Below are 12,538 nucleotides of genomic sequence, written 5' to 3'. Positions count from 1 at the left end.
CCAAGTCTAAGAGAGAGGTGGGCTTCCGACAAAGAAAGAGTACAAGAATCAGTGCAGACAGTGATATCGAGAAGGGAAGAAACAGTGATACTAACGACTCAGTCAGAGAGATTGACGATGATACAGCGACTTGGAACCAACTGACCAACTCCTAAGCAGTACTTCAGACAGGGCCCGGATCGACGGATCTCTGAACAATGTGGTAAGGGACGAGGTTACCAGATATTTAAAGGACACTCTGTACCCTGTATCTGAATCAGCTTGTCTGGATCTATATGTGTCCACCTCCTTTCTCAGTCGCAAGTGAAAGGGCTCTCAAGGTGGCGATAAACATTGTAGTGGATACTGGATAGCAGACTGAGCCTCCTGCCGGAAAACGTAGAAATCAACTTGATCATCAAATACAACTGAAGAGTGAAGAGCCATTAATTACGAAATATATATCAGCTCAAGTTCCCTCCTGATTGGTTATTGGTTATAAATCAAGAGGCTTGCATATATTGAACATATTGACACGGGTGCAGAGTTGAGTCTGTACGGAACCTAGTAGTTTCAGATCCTTGTTTAACTTGCCGTACAGCAAGGTCATCCACTACTTTAGCCCGGCGAGGCACATAACTCATATTACCTTACCCCGAACAATCTGAACAAAGACGACTCGGACGACGAGAGTATGGTTAAGGAGTCTAATGAAGAGGCAGTTAGATTAACTGACAAATCAGATGATAAGGACATTGTGTAGGGAAGCATGTGTTAATTTACTGACTTATTTTTCCATGTTATAATTTGTGGGAATGATTATCTGTATTCGGTCCCTGCAATTAAAACCCCTTAAATCAATCCCTTAAATACAAACATATTATAGTAAAAGATATCAACCTATTAAATTATTAGGTTAGATGCTGTAGTGGAGAGTGGAACCAGTCATGGCTGCCAACGAGGTAATACTTTTGTTTTAGCATTTATTAAACTAAATTTCAACAATAAACCACATGTGACATTGACTTTTGTATTAAAATATATACATGAAGGGCAAAATTTGATATCAATCGTCATTTTTGCCCTATTGCGAGTAACTTACATCTTTCTGGACATGTCTGGCCCAAAACAGTTAAATAAGCTGAATAGTTCCTTGCACAGTAATAACCACAACACTCTAGTCCTATCAGTGGCTGTGGGTATGAACCACCCAATAGCGTACTAGCATACAACCCCTGCACTTTACTAAATGACCACAATGTACTGTTCTGTACACTGAGCTATATAGTATATATCACTCTAGGAAATGGTCGGTACATGAGAAGTACATACTGTGAATTAATGTACACTGTACACTGTACACTATACCTAAAACAGTGCATTACATGATGTGTATTAGCCATTCTTGTCTTGTACGCCTGGTCACAACCAATTTTATTGGGAATCAACTTTAAAACAGAGATCCTAATAGGGGGATATTTATCACCAGTCTCAGGAAATGTAAGAGAATTGTATTGTTGATAAGGTTTTAAACCTCAACATTCAAATAAACGTCAGGAAATGTAAGAGAATCGTATTGTTGATAAAGTTTCAAACCTCAACATTCAAATAAACGTTAGATAGGAGAAGTTGACCAATCATGATGGGTTTAGAATTAATGATTGCTATATTATTTTGAAATTCTAGAGTCAAGACCTCTCCATACTAGTAAAATAATGATAAGAACTTAATGATATAATTAATTACAGCCGACCGCGACCGGAGAAGTGACGACTTCGCCTAAGAAAGTGTTCATACAGCGGGACTATACTCACGGCACTGAGTGTAAATACGAGACTAACTTCCCCGCCCAGCTGGAAGGAGTGGTTAGTGTTACCATGTGTTACCATGTGTTACCATGTGTTACCATGTGTTATTGTGTGTAACCATGTGTTAACATTGCATGCGTTACCATGTGTTATTGTGTGTAACCATGTGTTACCATGTGTTACCATGTGTTATTGTGTGTAACCATGTGCTACCATGTGTTTTTATGTGTTATTGTGTGTTACCATGTGTTACCATTTGTTACCATGTGTTACCATGTGTTATTGTGTGTAACCATGTGTTACCATGTGTTACTATGTGTTATTGTGTGTAACCATGTGTTACCATGTGTTACCATTTGTTACCATGTGTTACCATGTGTGATGTGTTACCATTTGTTACCATGTGTTACCATGTGTTACCATTTGTGTGGTTACGGTATTGTTGTTACAATTTTTGTTCTCCGAGCTATGACTCTAAACTAGAGCCTGGTAACCATGCTAACCAATAGTTTATTCCAGATAGCACGTGAAACGTTGACAGATACAGTAAACAAGATAAACGAACTGTTGGAGAGGTCAGAGGAGCTAGGATGTCCCACATACACTGAGGGCTGCTTATCTTGCCTCACCGGCTACTTACTGTACTTCTGTATTGACACTAAATACAGCAAGGTAATTATAATAGCTTACTTAAATAACAATTGTGTAATAAATGATTAATGTTATTATTTTAAGGTGTTAATATTGTTTCTCAACTAATGAATTATTTCCTAAAATGTTGTACACAGAAATACAACGTTCATAGTTTTAACCAACTAATTTCATAAGGGTCCATGCCTGTAATAAAGAATGACACACATAACCCAACTTCAGGAAATGAAGCAGATATCCCTGTTTATCCAACGTCAGAATGATGAGATATACCACCCACGCGGAGTGCACATTGTTGAGCCGATGTTGCGCGGTCTCCGCTGTATCGAACTTGTTGTGTACCCACCACCTACTAAACCTGTGTAGATATGTTGTGAACCAATAGTCAGCAAGGAAACTGTAATACGGAATACCTACAGTCACTATTGTGGTATAGTTAGCAAGGATCACTGTTAAACTGAGGTTTAGTTAGCAAGGATCACTGTTAAACTGAGGTTTAGTTAGCAGGGATCACTGTTAAACTGAGGTTTAGTTAGCAAGGCTCACAGTTAAACAGTTAAACTGAGGTTTAGTTAGCAAGGATCACAGTTAAACTGAGGTTTAGTTAGCAAGGATCACAGTTAAACTGAGGTTTAGTTAGCAAGGATCACTGTTAAACTGAGGTTTAGTTAGCAAGGATCACTGTTAAACTGAGGTTTAGTTAGCAAGGATCACTGTTAAACTGAGGTTTAGTTAGCAAGGATCACAGTTAAACTGAGGTTTAGTTAGCAGGGATCACTGTTAAACTGAGGTTTAGTTAGCAAGGATCACAGTTAAACTGAGGTTTAGTTAGCAAGGATCACTGTTAAACTGAGGTTTAGTTAGCAGGGATCACTGTTAAACTAAGGTTTAGTTAGCAGGGATCACTGTTAAACTGAGGTTTAGTTAGCAAGGATTACAGTTGTTTACTTACAGAAAGTAGGGACTAATTTGTGATCTTGTGACTGTGAAATATTTTGATTTGAAAAATTTGGAAGGAATTTCTTTTAGCAAATTTGCTACGGAGTGCTTAGAATCTTTATTTTGTGACATTCCGTCTTTCTAAGTTCTACCTTCCTTGCACTAATTTATAACAAAGAATAGTATATTAAATTTGATTTGACTTATATGTTTGCGAGTGATAGCTTTGCTTTATAAAGCCATTGCCACTTTGTTAATTAAGGGGGGGGGTCAATGGGTATTTTTTTGTGAAACTTGATTTCGAGATAGTAGTTGACCAACAAACTAGGACCAGTGACCGAACTTTTGAGGGGGTCCCGGACCCCAACCGCCAAACGGTGCGCGCAGGGCAGCCACGCCCATATTTGGTCCAAATTAGGCCCAATTTAGCCAAATACCCTGAACATGCCCAAAACCCAGGTTTATGGTGCTCTACTTGTAGCTAGTGGTCTCCTGAACTCGTATATGAAATTTCATCAAGATTGGACAAAAAATGACTGAGTTATGAGCCAAAAACCATATGCCCATATTTGGGCATACGCACCAAATTTGGTAGATTTCGTCCCATAAATTGGTCAAATATCAATATTTTTGGATGAGACTTACTTTATATGAAAGGTAAGCCTAAACTACATATTCTCTGTAAGTTATAGCTTTATATCTGTTTAAATGTGGATACTAAGGCGAAAAAACCACAAAAAATGAACTAAATTGCCCATATCTCGGTTCGCGATATTCGCGGAATTGATCTCACCAAAATTGTAACAACTCAATCAGTTTTCAAAATTTTTGCATGAAATTTTTGAAATCGACTCGAAATCGCATTTCGACCTTATTTTAAGAACGGATTTTTGATTTAGGCCTCAAAAAAAATTTGGCGGCCAAATTCTGAATTTCTGTAATATAATTTTGGAATTTGGCCGCCAAATTTTTTTTGAGGCCTAAATCAAAAATCCGTTCTTAAAATAAGGTCGAAATGCGATTTCGAGTCGATTCCAAAAATTTCATGCAAAAATTTTGAAAACTGATTGAGTTGTTACAATTTTGGTGAGATCAATTCCGCGAATATCGCGAACCGAGATATGGGCAATTTAGTTCATTTTTTGTGGTTTTTTCGCCTTAGTATCCACATTTAAACAGATATAAAGCTATAAATTACAGAGAATATGTAGTTTAGGCTTACCTTTCATATAAAGTAAGTTTCATTCAAAAATATTGATATTTGACCAATTTATGGGACGAAATCTACCAAATTTGGTGCGTATGCCCAAATATGGGCATATGGTTTTTGGCTCATAACTCAGTCATTTTTTGTCCAATCTTGATGAAATTTCATATACGAGTTCAGGAGACCACTAGCTACAAGTAGAGCACCATAAACCTGGGTTTGGGGCATGTACAGGGTATTTGGCTAAATTGGGCCTAATTTGGACCAAATATGGGCGTGGCTGCCCTACGCGCACCGTTTGGCGGTTGGGGTCCGGGACCCCCTCAAAAGTTCGGTCACTGGTCCTAGTTTGTTGGTCAACTGCTATCTCGAAATCAAGTTTCACAAAAAAATACCCATTGGCCCCCCCCCTTAAGAACTTTAATTAAGATTTTGAGCTGCTATGTAGAAAATCAGGGTTCATGTTTTGATCAGCAAGCAATAAGCATTCATTGAGCTGATTTCTGATGCATGTGTTATAAATTTGGATAATTAATGTCATCAAAATTATTAGCATAATTAATATCTGAGATGTTAGATATTATAATACTTGTAAGTACTTTCCATAAACCTCGGCTGCCTTTGCTTGCCCTATTTTCTATTTAAGAGTTTTGTACATGTAAAATATGTATTTAAACGACCTATTGAACTGTAAAATATTTGTTTCAACTTTCTCTAAAAAATTAGAATTAAGTATTAATGCTCGTCTGTAACCACCTATTTTCGCTTTTCTATGGCACCATCAGTATGTTTTGTTGTTGATAAACTGTGTATATTGCAGATATATAATTACTTGGGTACTTTTTCAAATGTATTTAGGTTCCTAATTAATGATAGGTGGTAACACTTAATTAGTTTTAAACTTATTGGTTGTGTAGAGTAGAAGTTATAGATATATTGCTGCTATCTGGAACCAGTGTAAACCTATTTTCTTTCTTTTGATTGATATTGTGCCAAATTTCCATTTTGAACATGATGCGTTTTTTATTTCGTGTACACTGTACAGTAGGTTATAAACAACTAAAATATAAATTAAGATTGCTAGATAATTACTAAAAGCTCTGCTGAAGATGTTTGCAAATATTATTGACTGATTCTTTATTGGCTTTAACCAAAGTCTGATTGCTATCAGTTCTAACACAACAAGCTATTCAATCTGCTTTTCTTTGATTCTCTCAAGCTTTAGAAATGTTTGAAGCATGATTTTGTGGTATACGAAGCATGTTTAGATACTCAGATGTGTATGTTTTTGCTATCAGAAAGGTAATAAATATGAATTTTATGTCACTGCAATTCACTTTTGGTACTTGCTAATGTAATTCTTATTTAATGTTTTCTACTACACAATAACGACCCATCTTTTGATTTATAATTAATGCTACTTTTTCAATCTGACCTTGCATTTACAGCATATTCAAACTGCATTGTTGTTGAATGTAAACCAAAAAGCACGTTATCTTTCAGAAAAGGAAATATTCACCTTACACGTGATTATCAGAATGGGTGTCTAATCGCCTCATAAGTCATAATGCATCAACCTGACTGCGAACTCAACAATTTAACCTTTCCGCTCCCGTTTTAAGTAGGTGAGTTCCCTCCTTACAACTTCCTGCTTTTATAATTAGCCACCCTTACTGAACGTACAATCAAGACCAATTATACGTGCTGATCGCTTATTAAGGCAAATTTTCACCACCAATCGGCTACATTAATTGTCCGGACGAAATTCTTTATTCACACAGGGGCGGTCACAGTTCAAAATACTCATTTGTAACGCGCGCTTTTATATTCCATATCTTTATCGCGCTACTGAATCACGTACGTATATATTTATTAATTAATTATATTATATTATACTAGAAAGCCCGTGCATGGTAACAGGGACGAAGCTAGTAATATTCTTTGAAATAAAGTTTTAATCGCATCAAAAAATATTCATCTCAACCGAAGATACAGCCGATTTAAATATAAAACACTTTAAACACAACGTAATTACCACAAAACCGATCAAAATGACGTTAAAACAATCTTTGCACGTGCATGTGTGCATTAAAACGCCGTTGCTATGGAACCTTTTGGTTGTTACCTAAATTCCTATTTTTCATCTAATTTGCACGTGGGCGGTCGTACAGTGTACAAAAACAATTCTCTGAATTATATAGTAGAGACTAGAAAGCCCGTGGTAACAGGGACGAAGCTAATAGTATTTTACTGGGCCGCGCTCAGCCTGTCATTCCGCCTAATCTCTATTCTATGTTGTTAATCAACATTAAGGGGTCGTTTCACTCTGATAGTGATAAAATTTAGAAATTGATCGAATATCCGGCTATAATAGTACTACTTACTTGGGGTTGCTTCATAGATCCTCTATCGGGTCATCAGAACGGCTGACCACCCGTGCAGCGAAGTTGCTGTATTTTCTGCGCTCCAGTTCAATTAGTAGAGGCTCTTACGGGCAAAAAGACGTGTTTTCTGCTACGAGTTTAGAGACCTAACCGCTAATTGGACACAATAGTATGATGTCTAAGGATCGATAATATGTTAAGAAGTATAAATTTGGACTTATTAGTCACGTGCTATACCAATGCGCGTTTTAAACTTTGACAGTCTATTACTCTAAGGCAAATAGAGTAATTATATTCATATTTTGTCAGCAATAAGATCACATTATTTTCTATTTAGTGTGAAAGTATGAGCTAGAACGGACATAATCTCGCTGAGTTATAGCTGTTTGAAATTTATGATGAACGCGCGGGTGCCAATTGATAACAACTAAATGCTTTTGCGCGTAGTGCGCGTCGAAAATTTGGCAAAAACGCTTGCGGAGTGACAATATTCAAACTTCGATAAAGTATATGAAGTGGGTACTTCTCGGAAAGGAAAAATTTAGGCAAACACGATGTGACTATTTTTGGGTTGATTTAATACAACTGCAAAAAATTAATTCAAACTTCAAGCAAAAAAGTCAAAATTTTTACCACTTTTTTGGATTTTTACCTCAGAACAAATAGAGGGATTTGTTTTATTTTTATACAATCTTGTGCGGCTGTCTTTTAGCTATCTTTATGCAAGTTTTGCCGACATGCCAACAAAATTAACTTGCTCAAAATATCAAAAAACATGGTTTTTTTGGCCTATTTTTGGCCCAAAAATCGGTTTTTTTGCGATTTTACCCCAGAACAATCAGTCCAATCATCTTGAAACCACTTTCAATCGATTCTACGGTCAAAAATACGTCTAGTAAGGTGTATCTGGGGTCCCTAACGTATCGAGCAGACAATGCCCGTAAGAGCCTCTACTAAATAACGAATTTCCGTTCTGGCAACAATATCCAGTAACAGGAGGTTCGTCCGGAATAGATGTAACAAACTCCGTCAACAATGACTTGAAACGTAGGGGGTCCTCGATAAGGTGCAGGTTTGCGGGAATGATGTTCCACAATCGAGGCCCCATCACTACAAATGAGCTGTCAAAGATCGATTGATTCCTTTGGCTACTGGACGTTGACAAGCTAGGGACTACTGCTTTCTGGCCATAACGGAGTGTATCTGTAAACTGAACGTTGACATCATTAGGACACTTCTTGTGTAGGATCTTCCACATATGAATGATAGTGTAACGTTCTCTCCTCCGTTGAAGTGACATCAATTTTAAGGCCTTCAGTCTCTGCCAATAGTTCAGATGTTGCACACCATGTATTTTGGACGTAAATGTACGTTGTACTCCCTCTAGCTCAGCGATATCAGCTTGCTTAGTTGAATTCCAGAGGGGACAACAGTACTCGAGATGGCTTCTGACTAATGACTTGTAGAGGGTCAGCATAGTGATCTTGTTTCTCGATCTAAAAGCGCTCAGAACCCAAGAGGCAACTTTACGGGCACGATCTGCTGTCATAGTAACATGTGAGCTCCAAGACAAGTCCGCCGAGATCAAAACCCCCAGGTCTTTGACTGCATCCGTAGGGTACATTATGTTACCATGCGAAACTTGATAAGTTTGCGTCAGGATGGCAAACGGGAGGTCTTGCAAGCTGTTTTGGGGACAGTGTTTGTGCACGAGTATCTCAAATTTATCCTCATGCAATGACATGTTATTGCATCTTGCCCAGTCGATGACAGAGTTGAGATCATTTTGCAGTATACTTGCATCTTCAAGTGTATAGATGTGCCTCAAAATCCGTGTATCGTCAGCAAAGAATCTAATGACACATCCTGTGATGCACAGCTTCATGTCATTAATGAACAAAATGAAAAGCAGCGGGCCCAAAACTGTACCCTGTGGCACTCCGCTTATGATTGCTGCAGCAAGTGATGACATCCCGTCCAACACAACACACTGTGTGCGGTCACTTAAGAAGGATTCGATCCACGACACCACCTTTTCGTGAATTCCCATTCTTCTAAGTTTCTTAATAAGCAGTCGGTGATCCACTTTATCAAATGCTTTCGCAAAGTCAAGGTATATGGCGTCAGTATCAGCGTTTTTCACCAATCCTTGAACAATGTCATCAACGTGACTGAGCAGTTGGGTGAGACAGCTCCGCCCAGATCGAAAGCCATGTTGATTATCACAGAGTAATCCGTTCTTCTCTATGAAGCTAACCATCTTGCCACGCAGTATGCGTTCGTACACTTTTATAACGTGAGATGTGAGCGCCACCGGCCGGTAGTTGACAGCTCTCGCCCGATCACCCTTTTTGTATAGAGGAGTGATGTAGGTATCTTTGTAGAACTTAGGTACTTCACCACGCTCAAAGGATTCGCTCCAGATGAGCCGTATCGGCTCGCACATCTCTTTTGCACAGCTCTTTAAGAGGATAGCAGGTATTCCATCAGGTCCGCTAGCAGAGTTAGGAGGAATATTCCCAATTGCAGATATGATATCGTCATCCATGATGCAAAAATCTTCAAGAGTTTGCGGATGTTCGATCATAGGTAACGGGAAATCTGGGTCCTTGATATCAGGAGAGCTTGGATCACTGAACACGGAGCTAAACTGCTCCTGAAGTAAGTCTGCCATCTGCTTTGTGTCAGTAGTGATCTCCTGGTTTGCATCAAATAGCATGTTAATACTGGATTTGATAGTTGAGAGGGATCGGGCATAACTATAGAAGAACTTCGGATTACTTTTAATCTTCTCGATGGCTCTGTTCTCCTTCTCATCCAGTTTCTTGGTGTGTGCAGTCATGATGTCGTACTGTAAGAGTGCAACTTTATTCCTGACTGCCTTGATCTGGTCTTCTGAAGCATTCTTGTCAATTAATGCTTGGAGTCGTGCTTTTTGCCGGTTGCATTTCCGTCTCAACGCGTTGCTGTGCTTAGGACGTCCAGAGGGCACCGATTTCTGAGGAACACACGAACAGCAAATCTGGAACAGGGTCTCCGTAAAAAGAGCAGGAAACTCCTCAAAGGAGCATGAGTCACGAAGCTGAGACCAGTTAACTTCCTGTAACTCCTCCTTTAGTGCATCAAAATCCGCCTTAAAAAAGTCAAGAGACCTGAAGCTACTTTCGTCAAACTTAGGGATGGTAGCCTCCTTTCGGGATAGCGGATTGGTAGCGAGCATAACATCCACCAGATGATGGTCAGACAGTGAGGTAGCTTGTGCCTGAACATTAGTAACAAGTCTGCTGTTATTCGTGATGAACAAGTCTAGAACATTGTTACCGCTGGTTGGACAAAGGACGTATTGACTCAGCAGATGCTTGGCCATGAAGTTGAGAAGGGAGTGAGCTGATAGCTGAGTCTCACTGGAACCTCCTGACGACACGGATACAGTCTGCCAGTCTATTGAGGGTAAGTTGTAGTCACCTGTGAGCATAATATCGTAGCTTTCATCATTAACACGGTGAATACACGTGGAGATAAACTGCTGAGGGTGGCATTTGGGGGTCGATAAGCCACTACAACACATGTATTAATCGTGCTGAATCTGCAAAATAAACCCTCGCAGGTACCATCATCAAACGTATCACACTCACTTACAGGTATGTTGATGTGGGAATAGAGCAAAACTCCGCCTCCGACCCGCCCACTTCGGTCACATCGGGAGACTGTATACCCTGGAACATGTAGTTGGGCATCAGCCATATAGGGTTTCAGCCAAGTCTCAGTGAGCGCTACAAAAGGTAAGGAATGATTTCTCGCTCGTTCATCGTTAATGTAAGCGGAAATATCGGGCACCTTCCAACGGCTTGTACTTGAAGCGCTCGGATTCATGGACTGCACGTTTAAGACAAGGCATGAGGAATAGTGGGCACGTTCTGCATCATCTGGGCATGGGTAGGGAGCAGAGGTGTCGGGTAGGGGTACTGGTGCTGTGGGTACGCCAATCCTGACTGAAGGTGTGGTGGGGGAAACTGGTATTGAGGGTTGGGGCGGAGACTGGCACGGATTTCCGAGATTTCCCGAGTGAAGCAGGTTTGCATCCTGTCCATCAGTCTCGCTAACTCTAAAAAAGGGGGGGGGGGCCAACCATATTAAAGTATATTAAAGTATATCCCCGGGTCAAAATCGGAAAAAATCCTACATTTTAATATACTTTAATATACCTACAATTAGAAGATTTATATTCTTCGTTAAGATTTACATGATGAACTATATTTTTCACTCTGATTCGCAAGATAAGCCTGTTTTAGGACTAGTACATGAATTTCCATCCAGATTGGTCAAAAATTGGCTGAGCTATGAGCTTTAAAAAATATGCCCATATTTGGGCATACGCTTTTGCCCAAATTCCCTTTTGCCCAAATTCGATAAAATTTCAATATTTTTTAATGAGACCAATTCTATGTGAAAGATATAACTCAGTGTTTGTTGAATATAGTGGATAATAAGTAAAAAGACCTCCATGAACAAAATTGGGAAAATTGCACATAATATCTCGGTTCGGAATACTAGCCAAAATGACTTCATTAAAATTTAAATAACTCCATCAGTTTTCAATATTTTTTCAAGAACTTTTTGGAATCGATTAAGAATTGCATTTCAAGCTTATTTTGGGCAACAATTTTTGATGTAGGCCTCCAAGGAGATAGGGATATATTAAAGTATATTAAAGTATATTAAAGTATATTAAAGTATATCCCCGGGTCAAAATCGGGAAAAATCCTACATTTTAATATACTTTAATATGGTTGGCCCCCCCCCCCCCCAAAAAGAAGCCCCAAAATCAGCAACTGAGGTAGAATCCTGGGTAGCTGTAGGGGCGGGGGCAGCTTTATCACCTTTCTTGGGCCGAGGAGCATCACCATTCTCCTTTCTCCGGGTCCCTTTCAGGTGGATAAATGTGCACTCTGAGTTAGTACACAGCTTGTTCTTGACAGAGAACTTACAGAGCACGGGGTGAAAGAACTTGCAGCTGGAACCCTTATTGCACCCGAAGTTACGCTGAGTACCAAAGCGGCAGTACTTATCACAGTATCTAGGGTGTTCGAACTCACAGACACGTCCTTCATGTTCTTTCTTCCCCCTTAAACCATGCGGACATTTTCCTCGCTTATACTTCTCACACACCCGTTCTCTGACAACTTTATCCAGTTTTGAGTTGAGATCATTAAGATTTAACTTCTCCTGGTTCTGCTTGAAAGATTCCGATGTTTCGTTGTGAGGCGAGGAAACTTGCGAAGAAGATATAGTGTCAGCATTAAGTCTCGCAAGGATAGCGGGGTCCGTGATACTCACGCTATCATGGGGAGTTTCCTCTTTCTAGACACAATAGGCAAACTAGACTCGTTGCAAGATTTGCACAGCCAAACGTAGCTAGAAGGTAGGTCTATCGAAGCCTGAGTTAAAACATCATGTAAACCAGATACAACAGCACAATCGTGAGATCCCCGAAAACACATATGGCAGTGAAAAAGCGGTTTCTGTTCCGGCTCGAGATCTATCACGTATTTCTGGTTACACTCCGGGCA

At 39.5% G+C, this 12,538-nt stretch overlaps 1 protein-coding gene across 2 annotated transcripts; it reads left to right on the top strand.

Annotated features, from left to right (window-relative positions):
- Positions 1-869: 869 nt before the first annotated feature.
- Positions 870-3,324, top strand: LOC134818311 (golgin subfamily A member 7-like). 2 transcript variants are annotated; one of them, XR_010160625.1, is made up of 5 exons: positions 870-941; positions 1,728-1,844; positions 2,307-2,459; positions 2,661-2,964; positions 3,005-3,324. XR_010160625.1 is itself a non-coding variant. In XM_063827823.1 (4 exons), the coding sequence occupies exons 1-4, from the start codon at positions 927-929 to the stop codon at positions 2,802-2,804; spliced, it is 429 nt and encodes a 142-aa protein (XP_063683893.1). In that variant the 5' UTR covers positions 870-926; the 3' UTR covers positions 2,805-3,324. The 2 variants fall into 2 exon arrangements, 1 of the variants encoding a protein (XP_063683893.1); XM_063827823.1 differs by having other exon boundaries at positions 2,661-3,324.
- Positions 3,325-12,538: the final 9,214 nt, after the last annotated feature.

The sequence above is a fragment of the Bolinopsis microptera genome, chromosome 1 (assembly GCF_026151205.1).
Source record: "Bolinopsis microptera isolate Bmic1 chromosome 1, MBARI_Bmic_1.0, whole genome shotgun sequence".
Taxonomy (NCBI): domain Eukaryota; kingdom Metazoa; phylum Ctenophora; class Tentaculata; order Lobata; family Bolinopsidae; genus Bolinopsis; species Bolinopsis microptera.
The sequence above is the reverse complement of the archived record's forward strand: the minus strand, read 5'-3'. Positions and strand labels throughout refer to the sequence as shown.

Excerpts from the sequence above, each read along its gene's own strand:
- LOC134818311 (XM_063827823.1), top strand. Across the intron at positions 1,845-2,306 it reads CCGCCCAGCTGGAAGGAGTG|ATAGCACGTGAAACGTTGAC; the intron begins GTTAGTGTTACC and ends AGTTTATTCCAG. Across the intron at positions 2,460-2,660 it reads TTGACACTAAATACAGCAAG|GAAATGAAGCAGATATCCCT; the intron begins GTAATTATAATA and ends ACCCAACTTCAG.